At 35.1% G+C, this 23028-nt stretch overlaps 2 protein-coding genes across 12 annotated transcripts in view; one reads left to right on the forward strand and one right to left on the reverse strand.

Moving 5' to 3' along the window:
• Positions 1 to 665: 665 nt before the first annotated feature.
• On the reverse strand, positions 666 to 20704 carry LOC124359035 (geranylgeranyl pyrophosphate synthase). Its single transcript, XM_046811386.1, has 7 exons — positions 20515 to 20704; positions 17723 to 17877; positions 15721 to 15865; positions 14307 to 14427; positions 2245 to 2384; positions 1593 to 1695; positions 666 to 869 (listed from the first exon to the last, which is right to left on the reverse strand). The coding sequence occupies exons 1-7, from the start codon at positions 20557 to 20559 to the stop codon at positions 667 to 669; spliced, it is 912 nt and encodes a 303-aa protein (XP_046667342.1). The 5' UTR covers positions 20560 to 20704; the 3' UTR covers position 666.
• A 1247-nt stretch (positions 20705 to 21951) lies between these two features.
• The window catches only part of LOC124359036 (glutamine--fructose-6-phosphate aminotransferase [isomerizing] 2-like), a 73830-nt gene continuing 72753 nt past the window's right edge, over positions 21952 to 23028 (forward strand). For all 11 annotated transcript variants that reach the window (XM_046811391.1, XM_046811397.1, XM_046811398.1 and 8 more), the window contains exon 1: positions 21952 to 22093. In XM_046811391.1, coding sequence (XP_046667347.1) covers positions 22087 to 22093 — 7 coding nt within the window. In that variant the 5' untranslated portion in view covers positions 21952 to 22086. The remainder of the gene's footprint in view (positions 22094 to 23028) is intronic.

The following is a 23028-nucleotide window of genomic DNA, read 5'->3' on the forward strand; positions in this document are numbered from 1 at the left end:
GAGAGGAAACCATCCTACATGGGGAGGAAACTCTTTAACCTCCTACCAGAAGATCTAAAAATGCTGAACGTGAAGAAGTTGAAGACAGCCCTGACCAACTGGCTTATCGACCGACCATTTTACTCCATTGATGAGTTCCTGGACTGGAGGAAGAATGAAGAACACATCCACTGAAGGAAAAAACCTATATAAAATTGACGCCATTGCATTTCTCGATGTTATGTTAATAAAGAATTTGTCTATTGTCTATTGTCTACTAGGAGCCTAGGTTTTTTCTAGGCTAGTTCTTGCACTCCGATATCTCGACTTCTGCGGTTATTGATGTGCCGCTCCTGGATAACTGTAGGGTTGCCCAGATTTAAGTGACACATGTTTTGCTGCACCCAGTGTAGGTACGAATAGAAGGTATAAACAAGCCAAAAGTGAACCCTCCTGGGGATTGTATGGATCTTAGATACTGATGTTATTTGATTCTCAAATCAAGCTTACCTTAATAAATCAAGTAAGCTTATCAAGCTGTATTATGATGTAAGTTTACTTCAGATTGGGTTAGGTTAGGTTTCTAACCCAACCTAGCCTAACTTACGTACTGCCATTATAGGTCCTTGTCTAGCTGAAAGAGGCTGTCACGTGTGTGACTGAATGAACCGAACTTATCGACTTACCTTACTTGGGCCTGTCCCAGTTGAGCAGATCATCGAGGATAGCCTCCATGAGTGGGTTGCCCCCCAGCCTGGCCACCTCGTCCCGTGCGTCTCTGTCCAGCTGAGACAGGGTGTCACGTGTGTGACTGAACGAACCGAACTTGTCCAGCAGGGTGATACAATAGCGTTTCACTTCCACGTCACGAGTCCGTTGTCTTAAGATCTCTGGGGTTCAGTCAAGGAAAGTACATAATTTTGTAATCATTTACAGAATAGAATATAGAATATTAAAATCTTTATTCATATATTATTATATAGTACAAGGTTATTTTGGCCAAATAACCAGATAGCTATATTTATTTTGGATTTTACAAAGTTGCTGATACTCAAACAAAAGAAATGTAAGCAAGTATTTGTCTCTAAATGTACTAATCATATTCATTTGTATTACCTTGATGTGTTATTTTATGTATTGTGAAAACTCAACTATCACTATGTCATTTCTAAACTCCTACAAATGAAGTACAATAATTTACAAAATGTCTGTACCGGTTAGCACTATGTTTATACATATAATGACATGTTTGTTTTTATTGTAGAATCATATATTATATATGGGTTTTATTTAGAATTGTTTGGACTTTATCATGGTATAACGGAAAAAATCTGAAAAATACTGCATATACTCAAATTAGGTTCAAACTTAACATTTGATAAAAAAGCAAAACACTTTTTTTGTAAAAACTAAATATTTATATTTTTATAAAGCAAATTTTGTTTGCAACAATATGTCTTATATTCTTCATTTCATTACAAAAAAAACCACATCAAAATCATGAAAATATGTTGGATAGTAATTTTACAATAGCTATTTTCCCAAAAGCTTACAAATATGCAAAAAAAAAACGTTTTTAGAACTTCATAAAGGCAAAAGCGAATAAAGGATACGTATGACTTGCCGATCGTCTGGTCGGCTCCTGATGGCATGTATTATCGGAAAGCTGAATTTCCCTTCAGTAAGATCTTCACAAAAACTCTTATTCTCAGAGTACTGAAAAATATCATATAATTAGTCACAAGTAGACAAAGTAATATCTTCATAGTTTAGAATATGTTCATAAAACTTAACAAAATGCTCAGCTGTGAGAAAGTGAAACCAGTAACTCTTCCTCTTAGGTTCAAACTGACTACAAACTTCTACAAATAACATCTTTGGCACTACAGACAAACGAGGATTATAGAAAGAGAATAACAACTTTGATTTTTTCACTTTAGTGAAAAACCGACCTATATGGCCAAGCTAAATGGGATTTGACACGCAGAAAAAACACTCAATGGCTTTTGAGTTTTACACTTTTTTACAAGTTACAAAAATGTCCCAATTACTATTTAAAATTTTAGTGAGGTATAAATATTATTTAGAAGCATACTCATACTCATTGAGATATAAAAAATTGCACCTTTAATAAATTGGACACAAATTTTAAAATTAAAATAGTCGTAAAAATTAGGCGGTAACGTTATGGAAAATTAAGTACTCTTCTTTACTTAACACAGAAAATTGTAGTGTCATTGTAATAAGTTTAAATGTATAACTTACTTCTTGAAGGCATAGATTACAATAGTCATCTCTTATTTGGAAATACAGTCCCAGAATTCCAGTCAGTTTGGTGAAATCGGATGTGTTTTCACTGAACAACTGCATCAATCGAATAGCGAGCATGAACAGGCCACCAGTTTCTGAAAATTTAATACACATTCCTGTTTAGAAAATACATAATTTATTCAGTAGGACATACATTAATTAATATTATGAAACTTGTATAAATCATAAATGCTTGGATACAATTAACCCCTTAAATGGTTTTTAGGTACTTGAAGTTATGTTGTTTCAATGAATTTTTTATGTTTTTTTACTGAAACAGGTTAGTTTAGTTTAGATGTATATGTTTCTGATGGAAAAGAAGTTATTTTTAGTGTCTTTTCATATTTTTTTTGTTTTTATTATGTATTGTCCACTGTCATTTTCAGTATCCGTGTCTGTGCCATCACACAAGTGAAGCCAATTGTCTGTTTATGCATAGGATATTTCCATGACAAAATAAACACTAGAAATAAAGCTATAATATACTCCAGGACAGGTGACATGCAACAACACGCAATAGCTGTCTGCACTGTGCGACTAGAAATAAAGCTATAATATACTCCAGGACAGGTGACATGCAACAACACGCTGTAGCTGTCTGCACTGTGCGACTAGAAATAAAGCTATAATATACTCCAGGACAGGTGACATGCAACAACACGCAATAGCTGTCTGCACTGTGCGACTAGAAATAAAGCTATAATATACTCCAGGACAGGTGACATGCAACAACACGCAATAGCTGTCTGCACTGTGCGACTAGAAATAAAGCTATAATATACTCCAGGACAGGTGACATGCAACAACACGCAATAGCTGTCTGTACTGTGCGACTAGAAATAAAGCTATAATATACTCCAGGACAGGTGACATGCAACAACACGCAATAGCTGTCTGTACTGTGCGACTAGAAATAAAGCTATAATATACTCCAGGACAGGTGACATGCATCAACATGCTGTAGCTGTCTGTACTGTGCGACTACAGCAACTCACCAAACACTCATGACAGAGGACCAAAAAGTGCTGACAAGTAGAAAACACCAGGCCTACTTGCGGTTGTCATAGAAATGCTTCTTGTGCAATATTAGAGCAAACAACAGAATAAAACAGGAACAATATAACAATGTCTAATATTACATCAGAAGCACCCTTTTATGCAATCGCTACAAACATAGTATTTGGTCGCAAACCATGAAGGAGTTAATATAGTTTTGTTGGACTTCTGTTATAATTTTTTCTTTTCACTTCCCATTCAGGAACATAAAAAGTAAAGGAGTACTATTCCATGTTTAACCACTCAACTGCTGCACATGTACATATATACAGGGTATACATTAAGTCTCGATACGCCTGGATATATTCCAAACAGATTGAAATATCGATGTAGAACCTTCACCATACTTATACTTTTATGGATTTTTTGAGGAAGTTAAAAATTCTCCCCCTCCCCCTTTTTAAGGGGGGTAGAAGCGGGTAGCTTTACATTTTCAAATTGCAACCCCTATCTTGTGACATGTTTAAAGGTAAATTAAAAAGAAACACAATGACACTAAGAAAACATCTTTACTACGTTTCAAGCAAAGATTATGGGCAATACCTCTTACATTGTAATGTCACCTAGAAAAAGACACCTCTTACCAAAACTATGCTTACCACAAAAATTAGATACTAAGTAAAGGGATAAGTTGGGCACCTCAAAGTTTTACTGAAAGATATCACGCATGCATTATGTTGATATGCGCAAGACATTGGTGGCATTGTCCCTACAGATTATTTTTTTATGTTATATGCTCATAAATTTTGTTAGAAACGTCATAGAGATGATTTCTTTGTGTCATGTTTCTTTTGAATTGACCTTGCGACCTCGTGGCGTCGCGACCGGAAGGTGGGACCTTATAGAGGAATAATCCGTGGATCCGCCACTAGATTCCGTCTATTCCAAAACCTAACCAGCTTTGATGACTAAATAAATACTAATAATTTGGGTATAGTTCCGAAAGGTTTCCCTAACAAAATACTACTAAAATCTAGACCACCCACGCTAACTTCTCCCGGTCCACCCTGGCTCGAAAGCTGCACAACGACTCCTGTGTGCACAACCTCCGGTCACAGCCTGAAAACCTAGCAGGAACCATCCTACCAGAACCTGTCCGGAAGAATTCCGGATGGTAGGAGGCTCCTATTGTTTGAGCTAAAGGCTAGAGGTCGGCGCAGCTGGCTATAGCGTTCGCGGCAACAGAAGGATAACGCGCGCCAAATTCAAAACTGTAGCGGCACTCGCCGCATCCTCCCCTCCTTCTCCGAGGAGTTCGAAGGCTTAGCCATTAAGAGTGGTAGAATGGGTGAGAGGAAAAGTTATCTGGAAGTGAACCAGTTATGGTTAAATTGAGCCAAAATTCTTAAACTAGAACGCAGAGTTTACTAAAATTTTCAAATAACACTACCATGCAGAAGGCGGTGCAGAAAACCGCGCCCATTCTCGCTGAACAGCTCCAGTCCTCAACCACAGACAACTTCAACCCATAAGTGGAAAGCAACTAAGATCTATCTATCACCAATATGTCACAATACCTGCTAAATACTTCCTAACTCTTCCAAGGTTAAGGTTGGGCTTCTTTAAAAAGTTTAATTAAATTATAGAAGATAGTCTAGGTTAAAAGGAATGAGGATTCTGGAAACTGTGTTTGACTGAGAATCACGACCTTCATTCAGCCCCATCATCAGACTCAGATTTCCCTCCAAAATTAGGCCAAGTAGGAAAGGGGAAGTTAAGGAAATTTAATTCTTGTGTAACTCATAGAATATTTTCTTCCATCGTAGCTGGCCATAATCCTAGTCCTGTTCCCCTTACTTCCCTCCCCCCCTCCCGCAGCGGGAGACAAAGCCTGCTGCCAACAAGCCAATCTACCGGACGCAGAATGAGAGGGAGTGAAAGGTCCCCATGACCTCTCTGGAAGAACATATACAATTAATTGTTTGTTCATATTCTTTCAATATTTGAAATACAGGAAAGGTGGTGAAAAGATTAAATGGCCATTGGAAAAAATAAATCCAAATCTAAATGATGAGGTCTCCCAGTGACTACAGTCATAAAAGGCAAGGAAAGAGGAGAATTGGTCTGCTAACAAGTTCTTTAAACTTATCTACCCTATTAGTTTTTCAAGATTGTTTGGTGACATATGGCGAGTAGTTTTCCCTAAATGGAGTGTTCAGATCGAGAAGGAAAGGGCCAACAAACAATAACTCAAGAGAAAAAAAAACTCCTGTTGGCTCAGAGTTAGTAGGCCAGGAAATGATTGGTAATAACCATTAATATGTGGATAGGATAACCACTCTGTATAACTAACACATACAAATAAATATACATATAACTGACCATTATAAGGGTCGTAACACGCATGCTCTCGAAAATACAAAGTAATATTTTATCACGAAAAACCATACTCGAACACTAAATTACACAGAGATTAAACATTTATAGCAATAAATAACGATTGACTAACTGGCGTGAGTGCTTCGCTATAGCTTTAGCCTAGTTGTATATAGGAGAAAACTTTGTTGAAAAGTCGACTATAAGGGAAATGCTAAATAATGTCGGTTCTAAAGCATTTATCGATACAAATTATTCTCTATCCCTAAATGCCTTAAGTTATAACTTAACCAAAAAAAAAATTAATTAATAGGATAGAGATAGTTAAAGATGTGTTAATGAAGTGTGTTTGGGGTTGCGCATCAGGAGGCAATGAGACTGTCGCTGCTCCCAATATTGATTACAGAAAAATAATATAAATAAATACTAAATCAAGGAAGCTGTAAATACTTCAAACAAAAAAAAATTTAAATGGCAGATCTCATAACCACCCATCCCCGTGTAAGTGTATAGTAGACAGTTTGGAACCAAACATCAGAATTGCCAAAAACCCAACACCAGGTAGCAAGAGGAGAGCACACGCAGGTGGACTCCTTAGCCAAATCCACCTCAGTGCCAGGCAGAGCCACCAATGCAGGGTCCCAAAGAAAGAGAAGAAAAAGAAAAGGAAATGTTATTTGTAAGGTGTAAAATGAAAGAAGAATGAAAATAAACTCAAATTAAACCTAATATCACAATGGCTTTTTCGGAATAGAGGAAATATCTAGTGGCAGATCATTGTCGTGGAGTTGGGAGAATGCACTTTTTAATATGGGATACATGTGCTGACCTCACAAATTTCTTGGTTTTTGGGTCACGCAAGGCAACTGTTACAGGGGAAGTAAAGGTCTCAATTTCCAAAGGTTTAGACCCACATAGGCTGCAACTTGGCTGAGATGTGTTTGGGTGCATTACTCAGGTTAAATAGTCGATACATAACTGTATCACCCACTCTAAAGGGAACCTGTGCTCGACCTTTATTATATACTGTTTGGATACTTTATCCTTAGCACGGATCAGATTGTCTAGAGCTTTTACTCCATCTCTGTTCCATGTTTCTTGGTTCAGAATTAGGTTCTAGAAGTTGGTCAAGATTCCATTTATTTTCCAAAGGAGTGCGGATAGTGTATCCCAAAAATATTTCAGAGGGTGATGTGCCAGTGCTCTCGTGCTTAGAAGAATTAAAGGCGGTTTGAAAATTAATGTAGGTTTTCATCCCACTGAGTATTGTCTTTGTGGTGGAAAATTCGCAAGGCAACTCCGATATTTTTGTTCACACGTTCAGCGTGCGAACTTTTTCGGGTTAATAAGGAGAAGTCCTAAATGTGTTTAATCCCAAGCTCATCGCACATGTTTTTGAACTGATGAGATTTGAAACAACTGCCAGAATCGGAGACAATAGACTGGGGAAACCCAAAAGTAGGAAAAATAGGCCTCATTTAAGGGCATTTACTATAGTTAAAGCTGTTTGAATTCTTAGTTGGGATCATGACAGAAAATTTGCTAAACGCGTCTACAATGGTTAGTAGCCACTGGTGACCACGTTTTGTTCTAGGGAGAGGACCAACATAGTCAATCATGATCTTTTCAAAAGGTCTTTGAGCTAGATCAGACGATAGATAACCATATTTTGTGTTTGGGGCTTGCTTACAGCGCTGGCACTGCAAGCATGATTTAACCATGTTAGTTATTGTTGTAGTAAGATCGGAACTGTAAAATATTCTTTTTAACCGATTTAGTGTTTTTGGAGATTCCCAAATGTGCTCCAACTATGGGGACGTGTGATACATGGCAAATAGCATGTGGTGTAGTTTTTTGGGAACAACAACACGCGGTCTGCTCTGGGAAGGGGTTTTTATAGACTAAGACATTATCAATTATTTCATAGTTTGGAGGGTGTTGTCCAGACTTAATTGACTTAATTATATTTTTTAATTCTGGGTCTAGGGCTTGATGTTCTCTTATGTCTTGGAAGGCTTCTGGTAGAGAGAAAAGAACTAAACATTTTGAGGTAGGATTTTTGGGTTTGTTTGTTGAAGGTGTAGAACTTGTGTCATCTTGTTGGGAGTTGTGGAGTCTTCCTCGTACAAACGAGAGAGGCAGTCTGCAACAACGTTCTCTTTGCCCTTAATGTGACTGACTTGAAATTTAAATGTGTTTATTAAGGCAATCCATCGTGCTATTTTTCCAATTTGCCTGGGGTGGTTCAGCAACCAGGAAAAGAGCACTATTATCCACAAAAAGAGAAAATTCTCTATGCTCTAAGTAAGTTCTGAACTTTTCCAAAGCAAACACAACAGCGAGAGCCTCCAGTTCAAAGGTTGAGTAGTTCTTTTCATGGAGGTTCAGGGCACGACTGGCGTAAGCAACAGGTGCTAGGCTGCCATCAAAAGTTTCCTGGGACAAGACCGCACCCACAGCCGTGCCAGAGGCATCGGTCTGCAACGTGAAGGGTTTTTCAAAGTTCGGGTAGCCTCAAAACAGGTGAAGATACTAAAATTGCTTTAAGGGTTTTGAATGCCTCCTCCTGAGAAGGTCCCCATATGTATGGAACCGCCCTTTCTTTTTAAAGAATTTAAAGGTTCCGAAATCTGAGAAAAGCCTTTAAATGAATCTCGAGTAATATGAGCACATTCCCAGAAACCTAGAAAGTTGTTTTAAAATTCTTAGGTGTTGGGTAGGAGTCGATAGGTTTACTTCTGTCAGGATTTAGACTGATTTTACCATTATGAAATATGTGAACCAAGGAATTCTATTCTAGGAGATGCCACAACCATTTTTTCAGGACTAAACAGTCAGACCACATCTCTAAGCCTGTCTAAAACTATTTTTAAGATGCTGTACATGCTCGTTGAAAACTGTTACTGAAGACAACTTAGGTCATCAAAATAAACAAAAAGGAATTTGAATTTTATATCTCCAAAGACTTTGTCAAGTAGATTTGCCAAAACCATGCCACCGGAAGCTAAGCCGAAGGGCAGATAGTTATACTCGTAACAAACCTGTGCTTGTGACAAAAGCCGTATATTTTTTGGAATTCTCATCAAGAGGAATTTGATTATAAGCGCTTACAAGGTCCAGGTGGGAAAAATGAGAAGCCTTCCCTAAATACTGGAATGCTGACTCCACCGTTGGCATGGGAGTGTTTCTCCAGCTCAACCATCTTATTTATGAGACGGTAGTCTACCACCATGCGACTTTTACCATTCTTTTTCGGGACTAAAAACGCCGGACTTGAATATGGAGAGTCACTAGGACGAATAATAACCCTTACTCAACAGGTCTTTAATATGGCTGTTTAGCTCTTTCAGTTTGGGAGGAGCATAATGAAAAAGGTTTTGAGCGGACAATCTTATTAGTTGTTATACGGATGGTATAAGATATTAAGTTGGTTTTGCCAAGGCATGGTGTTATGGTATCCGGGTACTGCTGCAATAGGTTTTTTTAAAATGTGTTTTTTGTTTTGTGTTCAAGTTTTCTCCTAATGTTGGTGCTGTATGAGTTGATTCTATGTTGGGTTGAGCTGACTGATCCTGGAATTGATTAATAATTAAGGTTGTGTCAAAGGAAAAAGTTATTTTACGCTGAGCCGCATTGATCACCATTTTAACTGTGATCTACAAAGTCCAAACCCAAAAAACAACTGCCACCGGTAGGCTATCTGATACAAAGAAAGGAAAAGTCCAGGAAAGGTGTAAAATTTTAAAATGCAAATTTAATCTGTTTTTGGAAATTCATGTAAGTACCATTCGCTGTCAAGGCTTGAGTTCTGGTGTTAAGTGAGTTGACGTAAAAACCCTTTACCTTTCTGTAGATCCTTAAAGACTGACCCAGATATTATTGAGTATGTGGAAGCCTGTATCAATTAGTGCTTCAAGTTTGATTTCTTTTATGGATAGCCAGATAGTAAGGGGATCTACTTTGGGCAAGGAAGGTGCCATAGAGCGGACAGGGCAATTCACCTTCGGTTTAGGGGAGACAATTTTCCCTGTCTAAAAATGCCTCCCTGGGAAGTTTAAAATGTTTCGGCCTGGAAATTGGACTGACCAGAATAATTAGCTTGCCTATTCTGCTGACCGTTTTGGTAGTTACGCTGACTTGTGTTGTTTTTTGGTGTAATATTGGCCTGAATGGTTATTCCCTGATTCCAAGTGTGAATGACCGCCATTACGACTATTTTGAGGTTTTATATTGATTAAAAGTTACGTGACCGGTGATTTTGGTAGTGGTGTTGACCGTTAGTATGGTTAGAGTGGCCACTGCTTCGGTTGTAAAACAATCTGTTGTTTTTATTGAAAACTTTGATTATATGGTATGGAACTATGAAGGGATGTAGGTGGGGGTACGTTGGTTGTTTGTGGAGTGTCGTAATATGTAAGACGTAAGTCATGTACTGTGGGGGCCAATTTTAAAAGATCATTAATGCAGTGTGGTGTTATAAGTCCTGATAAGCAGGCTCTAGTGGAGGGATTGAGACCTGCCATAATAGTAGTAAAGACAACTGCATTATCTACTGTAGGGTTTAAAAATGTAAAACATGGCACTAATGCTGTGTACATAGTCAGCTAAGGACTCTGAGTTAGTTTGCTGGCGGTACAAGAACTGATTCTGAGCTTCCCTCAGTGTTCTATCAGTTAAGAGTGAAGTACGTATAGTCTGGACCAGTGAGAGCCAACTAAGATTAGACGTGATAGCATTTAACCATATGCCACGAAGTCTACCCCTCAGTCCGCGGAATAGTATTTGTAATAAATAGTTTGTCACTTACAAGGTTCAAGTTGAATATTTCTGTAGCTTTAATTACAAATTGTACGAGGTCTGGGAGGGAAGAACCTGAAGTCATAGGCAGGGCTCTAATCATTTCGCGAACAACAGAAGGAAATGTCGCATCACTATCTCTATTATGGCTTGAGAATAACTCGGCAATCTTGTGAAGACACTACTTCTGTAGTGCGTTCAACTGTCGTTTGTGTAAAGTTGTTGCATAGCCACTATCAAATTTTGTATATTCGGATCTATTATTGTTTGTGAAGGTGTGTATGTTATGTTGGACTGTACCTCAGATTGTTGTGTGACTGTTGGTGTAACATCAGTCGAGGCTGCTGTAGCTTCTAATTTGGATTCATTAATATTTTTCGTCTGAGTCGATATCACCTAATTTATATTTTTCTTTAATATAAGCACGAAGCTGAACTCTCATTCCCTCAAGTGTACCTGCTGTGTGATGCCCAATAGAGAGCATTGATCCCGGACCTGAGTTGCTTTTAAACTCTTTAATCCACGCTACAGTTTTGGGGAATTGTTCTGGTTTATACATATTTAAAGAGAGCGAAAATAAGAACACAACAAGCTATACAAGGGAAACTGGTACCAATATGTTTACTTTTGTAATTATTAGACTAGAGGAGTCTGAAAACAATAACAGTAAAAAACAATTATTTCAAACAACTTGGGCTGACCTAGCTTTGAGAAAAATACAGCAAACCAACACCTACTGGGAGGAAAAAAAATCAGGTAGTTACTTTAATAAATTATAAATTAGTTTTATATTGATGTTAAAAAAGTTTAAGTAGTTTAATTTTTTATAAAATTTTCTCTGTAAATTAGCTTGTCTATCTCTTTTAAATAAATAAAAATTTATTATACTCAAATTGCATTGTTAGACTTATAATTATTGTAACAACTGTTTGAGTACCTGAAACAAATGCTCGAATCCAACATTAAACATATTTCCAAGCGAAGTGATATTTAGAACACAAAGGTTAAGATTCTACCGAAAGTAAAAATATTGGCTATAACAAAAATAACAAAGTCACCAACTACCTTACCTGTATTCGTAACTCAAGGTTAGTTACAAATGATCGTCGCAAGCTGTAATTTTACACAAAACAAAAGCACCAGTTATTATTATGTGTTTAACACTAACTAATATAACCAACATCTAAACGTATATAAGGCTAAGTCGTAAAATAATTTAAAGAAATCATTCGGTTTACAATTTATTTAAGTGAAAACGAAAACAAATTACCGTTTACTTACAAAGATAACTTACGTAGTACCTTAAAACATTGACCGGAAATTATAAGATATTCGTACTTAACTGTAGTAGTAAAATCTATAATGTAGATTAAAATAATTAGACTTCGTTATCTACGGAGTGATACAAAAACCGGATCTGAGGAACTCTGCCTACGCAATTACGTGCTTGCACGGCAAACTGACTAAACTTGTGTCGAAAAAATATTACTGCAGTTCCAAAAATAAGATCTAATTCGGATAAAAATATGAAGTAAAATAATTATAACAATTGCGAGCTTAGAACTATAAGTATAATTACAAAGAAAAATGTCAAATTTAAATTTTAAAACTGTCTTAAAACGAAACGAGAAATTCTTGTTTGAAACAGACAGACAGACGGAAATTACGAACTCCGTGATAATAAATTTTAAAAGACTTAATCCTTATGAAAAACTTGAAAAAGGAATTGTGGCTGTAATAAATAAATGGACAGTTATGTCAATAACGTTAACAAAGAAAAATACTGCATAACACCTATAATTAGTGAAAAAAATGGTGTTACAGTCTAATACAAAGTGTACTTCAGGTTACTAGTATAAAAGAAAAAACTATAGAACTTGGTTAAACAAGTCGTAACTCTGCTTAGTTAAAGCTTAAATGAGACTTTACTGTTATTAGTTATTAAAAAAATACGATTTAAGAATTTATTTATATTTAAGAAATTACTTTATAAAAAGGGCAAAAAAAGTATTAAATTATTAAGGTTGAACTATGGAAATTTTATTAAAGTTAAACTGAGAACAATAAAATAAATGTTTAAATTAATTCAAGTAATAAACGGTTTACACTTTAAGCTTATTTTAAATGACTAGAACTAATTTAGTTATCTGATTCTGTTGGTGAAGGTCGCTGCTTCCCTCCTGGCGTCGGTCGCTGCCCTGGGGTGATTTACGCCATAGTTTGAGAAATTACCACTGTTAATACGAAAACTAAAAAAAAAATGGACGGAAAGCGTGAAATTAAAATTAATGCTGGGTTAGGAATGGTGTTGGGAATCCGAGGCGGACGGCTCGCGCTACCAATATTTGCGACCTCGTGGCGTCGCGACCGGAAGGTGGGACCTTATAGAGGAATAATCCGTGGATCCACCACTAGATTCCGTCTATTCCAAAACGTAACCAGCTTTGATGACTAAATAAATACTAATAATTTGGGTATAGTTCCGAAAGGTTCCCTAACAAAATACTACTAAAATCTAGACCACCCACGCTAACTTCTCCCGGTCCACCCTGCTCGAAAGCTGCACAACGACTCCTGTGTGCACAACCTCCTGTCACAGCCTGAAAACCTAGCAGGAACCATCCTACCAGAAACCTGTCCGGAAGAATTCCGGATGGTAGGAGGCTCCTATGTTTGAGCTAAAGGCTAGAGGTCGGCGCAGCTGGCTATAGCGTTCGCGGCAACAGACGGATAAACGCGCGCCAAATTCAAAACTGTAGCGGCACTCGCCGCAACCTTTAAACCAACATGTCACAAGATAGGGGTTGCAGTTTGAAAATGTAAAGCTACCCCCCCTTTAAAAAGGAAGGAGGGAGAATTTTTAATTTCCTCCAAAAAAGTATTTTAATAAATATGGTGAAGATTGTAAGTTGATATCTCAATCCGTTTGGAATATATCCTGGCATATCACGACTTAATTTACATCCTGTATGTTTTCACCTTCTGCGTCCTCTTTATCACACAACTACCTGAAATGGAACATTTCCATCAAGACCAAATTAATAATTAAACCACTGACATAATCATATAACTTTAGTACTATTTAGTCTAAAAACCTAGACCAATAAATACAGTTGGTCATAATCAGTTACTAATTAACAGATGGAAATTAAATAATTAAATGAACAAAATGGTTATTAATTACCAAAACATTTATTGTTAAAAGTTGCTACAAATAAACTGATTTAAATAATAAATCTAAAATTTGTCTATAACAAATTTGGAATAAAAAGACATAGCACTTCAATTGATTAAGGTGATAGTCAGCTCTTCTGGAGGTACTGAAAGCACTATATTCCTGGCAAATACAAAAAATGACCGGTTTTCTTGCAAACCATTTGTTAAGCAACATAAAACACAAAACACATGAAGGAAACAGGATTTTTTCGGAAATGTTCCATTGTTCAGTTATATAAAAAAAAATCAGTAACATTACGTTTTATAAGATCTGCTATCTGATCTCTTCTTCAGGTGAATAACTAACCTAACATATAATTAAAACAAACAAATCACACCAGAGCGATGTGACACGCAAAATTCAGGAATCACAACCACCATGTTTTGTGTCAACTCTATGCACACTAACTCTAATAAAATATGTACTTAATAAAAACATAAACAAAACACTAATTATTAAAACTGAACTACAGACTACCGGTCACAATAGGTCTGCATTCGCCGACCAACCATCAAGGACTTTTCCTGTTTCCTTCACAATCCTTCCATTGTCAAAAACAAACTTCAAACAAAGAACAAGATACATATGACAAATTTAAACAATACCTGTTAGAATTGATACACAAACTTACTTCGTATGGTCATCTGTTTGTACTCTTCCTCAGATGGACACTGGAAGTTGTCACGCCAATAGATTTCTATTCCTTGTCCTCTGTGTAACTCCAACAGTTGCTCTACACAAACTTTCGTTGCCTAGAAGTAAACTAATAATTGGTACTAATACTAGGAATGTTTATCACATAGTAATAAAATGTTATCAAAAGAAACTTTAAAACTGTGTCCTTAAGTTTTTATATATTTATTTGGCAGTCAACTTAAGATTGTCCTTACTAAATTAAGCAGACAAATTGTGGTTAATTTATAAATTATTGTTTTGTAGGTATTATTCTACTTTATGTTCAAGTATAATATATTTATCTTACACAGTGTGCACTTCATATAAGGTGTTTCAAATCGACTATGAAACAATGAGTATACTAGAACCTTTAACCTTGTCATGTGAGTAAATTATAAAAATTATTATAAGTAGCAATACTTTAATTCATGTAACAGTTTCATACTTATTAATTTCCATTAACACGTTAATTAAAATATTACTATATTATTACTAGATATTGCACTCACATATTTCAAATTCCCTCTGATAACTCAAAATTATAGGACAAAACACAACCTATACAAAATAAATGACATAAAGCTCTAAAATGTTCATTAATCTAAATGGACACTAAATGGTTTAGTGCTCTAAGATAATTTATATTAAAATCCAATGTTTACGATGTTAAGGCATTTTTTAGTGATACATTGAAAATTAAGTTAATTTTTATTTAACTTTAATATCTTTTATCTGATAAAGCACTAGTTTTTTTAAATGTAAGGTTCAATGTTATAAAATGTAGTCAACAGTCATTCTTTATTTGCACATTACATATTATATGGGTAGAAGGTACGCAATAAAGGTGCATCATCAAAGACAAAATATAAACTAGCCTACCTAAATTTAAACTACATTTTGTATATCAATTTGCATTTACAACAAATAATATAATAAAAATAAATAAAAAAGAAAAACAATAAAATTAATACCTATTAAAAAACGGGAGAGTGCAACAAATTAGTTCCAGCTATCAAGCAAGTACTCATCCAAGGAGTAATATGCCTCCTTCACTAACTTGATGACTTGCACATGTAGTGTACAAATATATATTGATTGAATGATATTTATAAAGAAAGACTAAATACAATCAAATAGCAATTAAAATAAGAAATACAGATGATCAAAATAAGTAAAAATGATCTACACCGACGGTGTATTGATCTGCACTTAAGGTTACTGGATGTAAACACTGTTATATATTATCCTCATCAGCATTAGGAACATGTCATCCAATAATGTCATGAAAATAGGTTAATTTTAGTTTGTCCAATTTCAAAATATTTAAAACAGACATGTAAACAATACACTAAAGATGAAAAATATCTTACCTCAGGATGTTCTAAGCGTAAGACTTTTTCAACAGCTAAAAATATGACATAGTTGGCAGCATTGATTGTACTAGCTACTCCATAAATTGAATGAGCCACGGGAATTCCTCTTCGTAGGATTGAGTTGTCTTGTATGTCATCAATTCTGTTCAATAAACACACACAATCTGTTTTGAAGGCTAGTGTAAAAGAATTTAACCCTAATCTAAATATTTTTAATTGTATTTCCAACTGTTCCATTATACTATTTATTAGCTGTGGTGTGGTATTGGTTGGTAGCAAAACTGTAGGTCCCTATTTCTTCGCAGAACACCTCGATGCGGACTTACAACAACTTTTTGATGAATCACTTGACTAACTTACTGATAGGTTTAGCTGATGACCGCCTCATTACGCCAACAACGTTAGAAAACTCTCAATGAATAATATCCTAGAAGATGGATCGAAAAAGGTGGACCTGTCAACTGTCCAACAACTCCTGATTTAACATGTCTAGATTTCTACCTATGGAGTAGGTTGAAAGATTTAGTATACTCTACACGTCCAACAACAGTCGAAGATATGAGGCAGTGCATCAGGAATGCTGTAAATTTGATCAGTGGCCAATAGGTGTTGCGAGCTGTTGATAGCTTGAGTTCCAGAGCAGAACTGTGTTTAGAAAATAATGGATTACAGTTTGAACACCTGTAAACTAGTGAAATAAGGTAAGTAAGATTACTGTTATTTTCTCAACGTTCATTTATAAATTACAATGTGTATTACTTTAACGGTATTTCAAACCATTAAATAAACTGAGTTTTTGGCCTGTACAAACGTATTTAGTTATATTGATACCTTACACTTAATAGTTCAATTCTTTGTAACTATTGCATTGCTACTAAAATACTTGAATGTTAACACTTTGTACCCTGAGCCCGAGTATAGGTCGGGCTGCGTCGGCAGCGCCCGCTACCGGCGCCCGATTATAGCTCGGGTCGTGTTATTTAATTGTATTATTTAGCTCAGTCATCTTATTTTTGGATTCAAACATTTTTATTATGTTCATTGGTTGTCTAAGTTCGTATTTGTTGGTTTTGAGATCCCTGGGTCACGTTTTAGTAATGAAATACTTATATTTTTCGTCGTACTACAAGCGAGTCTACACAGCTGATCGTAGGCGCCGCGGATGATCGTCGGTAGTGTCAGTTTGCTTTGAATTGTTTCAAAAATGTTTTGTTTAAACATTTTTCAAGTAGTACGAATTATGAATGGCTAAGGTATAGTGTCACTATAAAATATTGGAAAAATTATATGAAAAACAGATTTGTTTATTTTTAACAAACCATTGGAGGTACAAAACAAGTTTAAAAATACACTTTATTCGTATATGTTAACAAGACATTCAAAATTATGTACAACATATATGTTGCTATTTAAAATCTTTGACATATGGATTTTTAATATTTCAAAATTTGAGTTTGGGGATTAATACCAAAATACTCATTGACTTTTCGAACACTTAACTTTTAATTTTAGAACAACCTGAACATAAATTTTTATGAATACTGTATATTTTCAATGGACTCCACATGGGCGATTTATGAGGAAAGCACATTGCTTTTGTCAATACACCAGACCGTTCTCTTGTTGTACATACAGCGTGGGTGGTCTGCCTCACCTGTTATGTGATATTGTATCAATTAAACAAAAAATTGTATGTACATATCACAGAGTATACAATAATAATAATACATATGCACATGCACGTTCCCACACACAGATATAGAGCATATTTTAAATCTATGTCATAAGCTACAAACACATATTTCACACATTAGAATGACAAAAAAAAGGGAAAAAGTTAGCTAATTATTACAAAGCTCTTGCTGTTTTCGGCAGACTTAAATCAATCTGTCCAAACAGGTCAGGTGTAAAATGATAACGTAACAATTGGTTAACAGTTGGGACTAATTATTAACTCTACTTAAACTAATTACTTATAGCTGCTGTAAAAGCCACTTACAAGAGACTAGAGTTATGCAACATCTGGACTATGTCTCCCACTATATTTAGTTTGTCGGCTGGTATGTTGAGCCAGTAGTTGAATGCGTGTGCCAGCTTGGCCCTGATCTGCTTGCCAGGCACTTGCAGGATGTAGGCGAATGGCTGCAGCAGTTTCTGGTAAACACACATGCCTTACTGTCAGTCCAGCACATTTTGGAAAGGACCACGATGTGTTACCGCCAACCAAATGGTTGGGTGGTTAGTTAATTTACAAATTAGATATCCCAGGAGGTGTGGATCATGACTTGACCATTCCTCAGCCAGCTTTAATGACCCTTGCTCCCAGCCGCGGTGGCTTATCTGCTTAGAGTATATGTTGGCTAGATATCACGGCCTTACAAGGCTGCTCCTGACTGTTACCTGAACCAGAACAGTGACGAACCGCCTCAACCTCGTCCTCCTCTTTGGGAGGTGGAGGGCACTCGACAGGAGACCCATAAGGGAATGAATGGAATTTTGGTGGGATAGGAGATACTTAACTCGTAACGATTGACAGCCAGGTGACCCTGGACTATTAACAAAGAATACCATGAAATATTGAGCTTCAAACTGTTATAAGCGTCTATCGATGAACCCTCCTGCTATAGCTTGGTTCGCTAGCAATAGGCCATTGGTATCGTCTTGGGGTTGTCCATATGCTACAAAGCAGCCATACCCAAAATTCAAGGGATAACATTTTTTTAATTCAGAAGAGACAACTGTAACATATTTTTAGAAAGAGTGCTTCTTTGATAACCTTAAATAAAAATTTGGATTTGCTACAATTTCTAATGAGGTAACAGTAAGTAAAACTGTGAAACCGTACAACTTTGGACCACCCTACAAGGTATAGGTACACCAGAAGCGAAATAAATTAAAACTTTTTCCAAAATGGTCAGCTACTAGAGAGATCTTTAAAATGAGGTATGGCTCAAACTACATTTACATTTGAAAATCTTTCAAAATTACCCCTAACTCCGAAAAGTGCCATTTTGGGTGTATTTTTGGGTGTTAAAAATTATTTTCCTGAATTCTTTAGGGTCAAAATATGGGGGTTACCATTAAAATGAAGATGGTTGGTTTCTCCATGTAGCAACTATACATCGCAGATAGCAGATCAGGGTCTGCCTTACCCTGAATTTTAACTAATACAGACCACATTTCACAAAATATTTGGTGAATGCCAGTTGCAAAGCTGCTTTTACTGTGTGCTTCTCTAATTTCTTTATGTATTTTTATTACAGTGCAAGAAGTAATCTTTCACTATTATTACTGGACAAACAATTTTGTAGTTGGAAATTTATACCTTCACTGTGTCAAAGATAATGAAGACGGGTATAAAATAAGAAAGTTTTTGGAAATGCTGAGATCCAAGATCTGATAGCATTTGAAAGATTTATCAGAAAACTATATATATATAATATGTAACAGAAACACCATGAATCCGGTTATCAGTTTGCTGAATACTATGTCAGATTACATGTTGTATTTTACTTTGTGTGCTATTGGTTATCCAAAATGGCTGCCCCCCTTTATTTAAGATAGCCAGAGTTGTATCGTACTTTATTTATGAGGTTATGTTTTTGTGTACATTAAATTGATTCTTTTCATATCAAACGTATTACTTTTATTTTTAGATACACAGATAAAGACTGATAGTTCTGTTATTCAAAATGAAGTATTGATTATACAAAGAGATATAAAAACCAGGTCCGCTTATCATACTCTGTCCGAAATAGCTTTGAATCCAAATTCAGTATATTAGTTCTTCACTCCACATAGGTTAGTTCAAGGCATGCCAGTTTCTGTATAAGTTTCCTCATTGTAGGCTTATCTGTTCGCAAGCTGAACTATAGTCTAATATAGCTAAAAGATCAGTTATGGCTGGAGAACCTATGTCTTCGAGATCATCTTTCTGTGAACCCAAAGTGTTTCTCTGTTTTATTATTTTTTTTTTTAACAATAATTCATTCACTATCCCAATTGTAAAAGTTGTATTTATAGTCAATTATAGTGTAAATATATTTTCCAAATTATATATTTTTCAAAAACATCAAAGGGGACATAGTTTGGGTACTTTATACACCGTTTTTTTCGGAAGTTTATAACGTATCAAATAGTCATGTGACAGCCTATATCACATTAAAAAGATATTTTAAAGAGAAGAGATTGCTACAAATTTTAACTATTTAGCTAAACAGGTGTTTTAGTAACAGCGTTTTAAAGACACTATCAAAAAGTAAGGTTGTAGTTAATAATAATTACAAACACCAAAGTACTGAAATGTAACAATATACATTTTAACTAATTTTAGTAGGTACAAGTTACATTAAAAAACCATAAATGTTTAGGTCTAGGTCCAAAATTATATTTATTGATTGATTAGAAATGGAAGGACGCTGATGTAGTAGAATTTGTTTGTTGATAATAAAATTGTTACTTAATCCACAGCTGTTAATAAAACATTGTGTAGATAACAACTTTGGTAGCTTTTATAAAAAAATACTTGCAAAGTTGAAAAAGGGTGACTTCTCAACATTTAGCATGGTAGGGCCTAGTGCCTACCAGATTTAAGTTAAACAGGTAGAATAGTAATAAATTTACTATTTAGTTTACTGTGTGCATAAAATTGTTTTAATACATTGGTTAACTAAAAATAAAATAATTTTGGAGTTTGTGTTAGTGGAAAGGTACTTTGTACAACCAATCAACTTTGAAGGAGTTTAAGAAATAACATATGCACTGTAACATATATGAAGTTTTGACACTTGCCTCGTCCAAATCTTTACCTCCAGACTGACCAACAACATTATCCATATTTATTAGTCTTCTAAAACACAGGAAATTTTAATTTTTAAATAGGTACAAAATTTGAATTACGATGTATAGGTTGTCAAAACCTAACCTCAAATTACGTATAGAAATCAGAACACAGAGATTAGACAGCTACGATCAGACAACAGTCAAGTAGTTGTAACAAACCGGCCGGCTACCGGTAATTATTTAGGCCGGTAACTGAAAATTAACTAATATTTTTTGCAAACGCTAATACTAAAACAAAATGGTTTGTTACCCCGCAGTTATTCAACGCTTACGACTATTAAGATTTGTATGATAATGAAGCAGGCGTTGATTTTGAATGTTTATTGAAATTTACACACAACTTATTTACAAATTTGTAAAGAGTGAAATATGTTTACCGGTCATCTTGATTTGTAGCAAATTCCACAGCACTCAAACAAAATTCGGTTGATTGATTTTAAAACTCATTATTAAGGGTCGGCATGTCTTTTTTTTCGATTCGTGTCGTTTTCCGTGCTATAAATCTTGATAGAAGTGTCCTAGAGGATTGAAATTTGGTACACAGCCTTTTACTGTTTATGTACTGTTTTGAATTTCGGGCCAAAAGATAAAAAACAGCAAAATCACAAATTCGGAAAAATATTACAGTCAGTTCGGTGAAGACTTTTTTACATTCTGTTAGGTCGTACGATAGTTGGTTTTGAATGCTAACAGCATTTAGGACATTCGCAATCAATGTATTACCAAAATTAAACACTGAAATTCGAGAACTGATGTATATCCTCTTCTTCAGGTGTAAACCTCTAAGAGACAGCTCAAGCATGCCCAAAATTAATAAATCATGATAACGAACATGCACAGTTTTACTGGTTTATTTACTAACTGATTTCTATTAATTACTTCAATCAGTATAAGTAAGGTCGTTGTTAAATCGAATAAATTCATCTATCCACAGATTCAATCAATGGTAGTGTTAGAAGTGGTCGGATTGCGTTGTAAAACAAAGTTGCGGTACCGATAAGAACTAATTTTTATATTTTGTGATTTTAGTACTTTAAGCATATTTACGATCTGAGCTTATTGATTCTGTATAAGTTGGCTTGTGACTATGATCTCTTACTTTCGAGATAAAACAACCATCGTCAGAAAAATAACTGTCTCAGAAAGAAACTTCTGAGATATTGGTTAATATTGAGTTGTTTGGTTTGATTCAGATACTTTACTAGCAAAGCTCGTTCGAAGTTAATTTATTTGTATATTTGTTTATATTTATTTATCCATCTGCATTAAATTCTGAATGCATGTTATTATATGTAATAGTTATGCCAGCTTTAACGGCTACATTATATTCTCTTTGTACAGCAGACGATGTGTTCCAACTCCCTGTGCGTGTGTGTGCGCGTATGTGGGTGTGAGTAAAAGTGTCAAAATTGTTTGCTTTTCAGTGTCTCTGCTCATTTGAACGTCAAGCTCGAGTGTGAGTTGACGTTGTCAGTGTCGTGTATCAGTGAGTTACTTGGACGTGGCTTGTTATATACCAACATGTGCGGTAAGTTTTAATATTGTTCCATTACAATAATACATGTAGTACTTGTACTGATACATGACAATACTACTATTCATATTTGTTAATATAACCTAACTTTTTCCAGGACTCGATTGATTGAATATTAATTAAAAAATATACTAATTTTAATATATATATATATATATATATATATATATATATATATATATATATATATATATATATATATATATATAGTTGTTATACAAATTTCTGTTTATATTCCAAACACTTTACCTGTATTTCCTTTTACCATTAATTATAATTGTAGTTTAAAATGTGTATTAATATCTGGAAATTTTTAAACATGTCACTGTAAAAATAATTGTTGTGTATAAACTTAGATGTTTAATTTGATAAGAATAATCAGAAAATGATAACAAAAGTCTTTATCAAAGTAGATAGGTAACACATTTTATTATTGTTCAAGTATTATTCACTTACTATTGTATAACTTAGATTAGATAAGATTACAGTTTGATTCCAAGAGTTTGTCCACTGTCTGCTGTATGTTTGTTATGTATTGCAATCCTGGCACTGGAAATAATATTTGGCCTACACCTAAGTATATATGCATATACAATTAATTATATGTTATGTCATAAGTTAGGAGAGCTATAAAATCTGCACTTTTACATAAACTGAGGGATGTTTCATTTTGGGGAATGTTTTTCCTTTATTGCTAACTAGTAGTGCAGAACCACATCAAAGGTGCTACCACAATTCGCACTGATGGTTGAAGGCATTTTTTATCAGATCATCTGGAATTCTGATATGGTATTGATCATTTAATTTAATTTATAGCCTACATTTCTATTGATAATGAAAGATTTTATTGTTAGGAATATGGTACTTTGGTATTAGCCTACCTGGAGGCCACTATTTTTTTTAACAGTTTTTCTTACCAAAGAAGTAAA

This window comes from Homalodisca vitripennis, chromosome 4, assembly GCF_021130785.1.
Source record: "Homalodisca vitripennis isolate AUS2020 chromosome 4, UT_GWSS_2.1, whole genome shotgun sequence".
Lineage (NCBI taxonomy): Eukaryota > Metazoa > Arthropoda > Insecta > Hemiptera > Cicadellidae > Homalodisca > Homalodisca vitripennis.

What these genes read in the sequence shown, in the direction of transcription:
- LOC124359035 (XM_046811386.1), bottom strand. Translation starts at nt 20,559, where the DNA reads ATGGATAATGTTGTTGGTCAGTCTGGAGGTAAAGATTTGGACGAG. An exon ending in TACGCTTAGAACATCCTGAG is followed by an intron (nt 14,428 to 15,720) that starts GTAAGATATTTT and finishes GTTTACTTCTAG; the next exon opens with GCAACGAAAGTTTGTGTAGA. An exon ending in GTAATCTATGCCTTCAAGAA is followed by an intron (nt 1,696 to 2,244) that starts GTAAGTTATACA and finishes GATATTTTTCAG; the next exon opens with TACTCTGAGAATAAGAGTTT.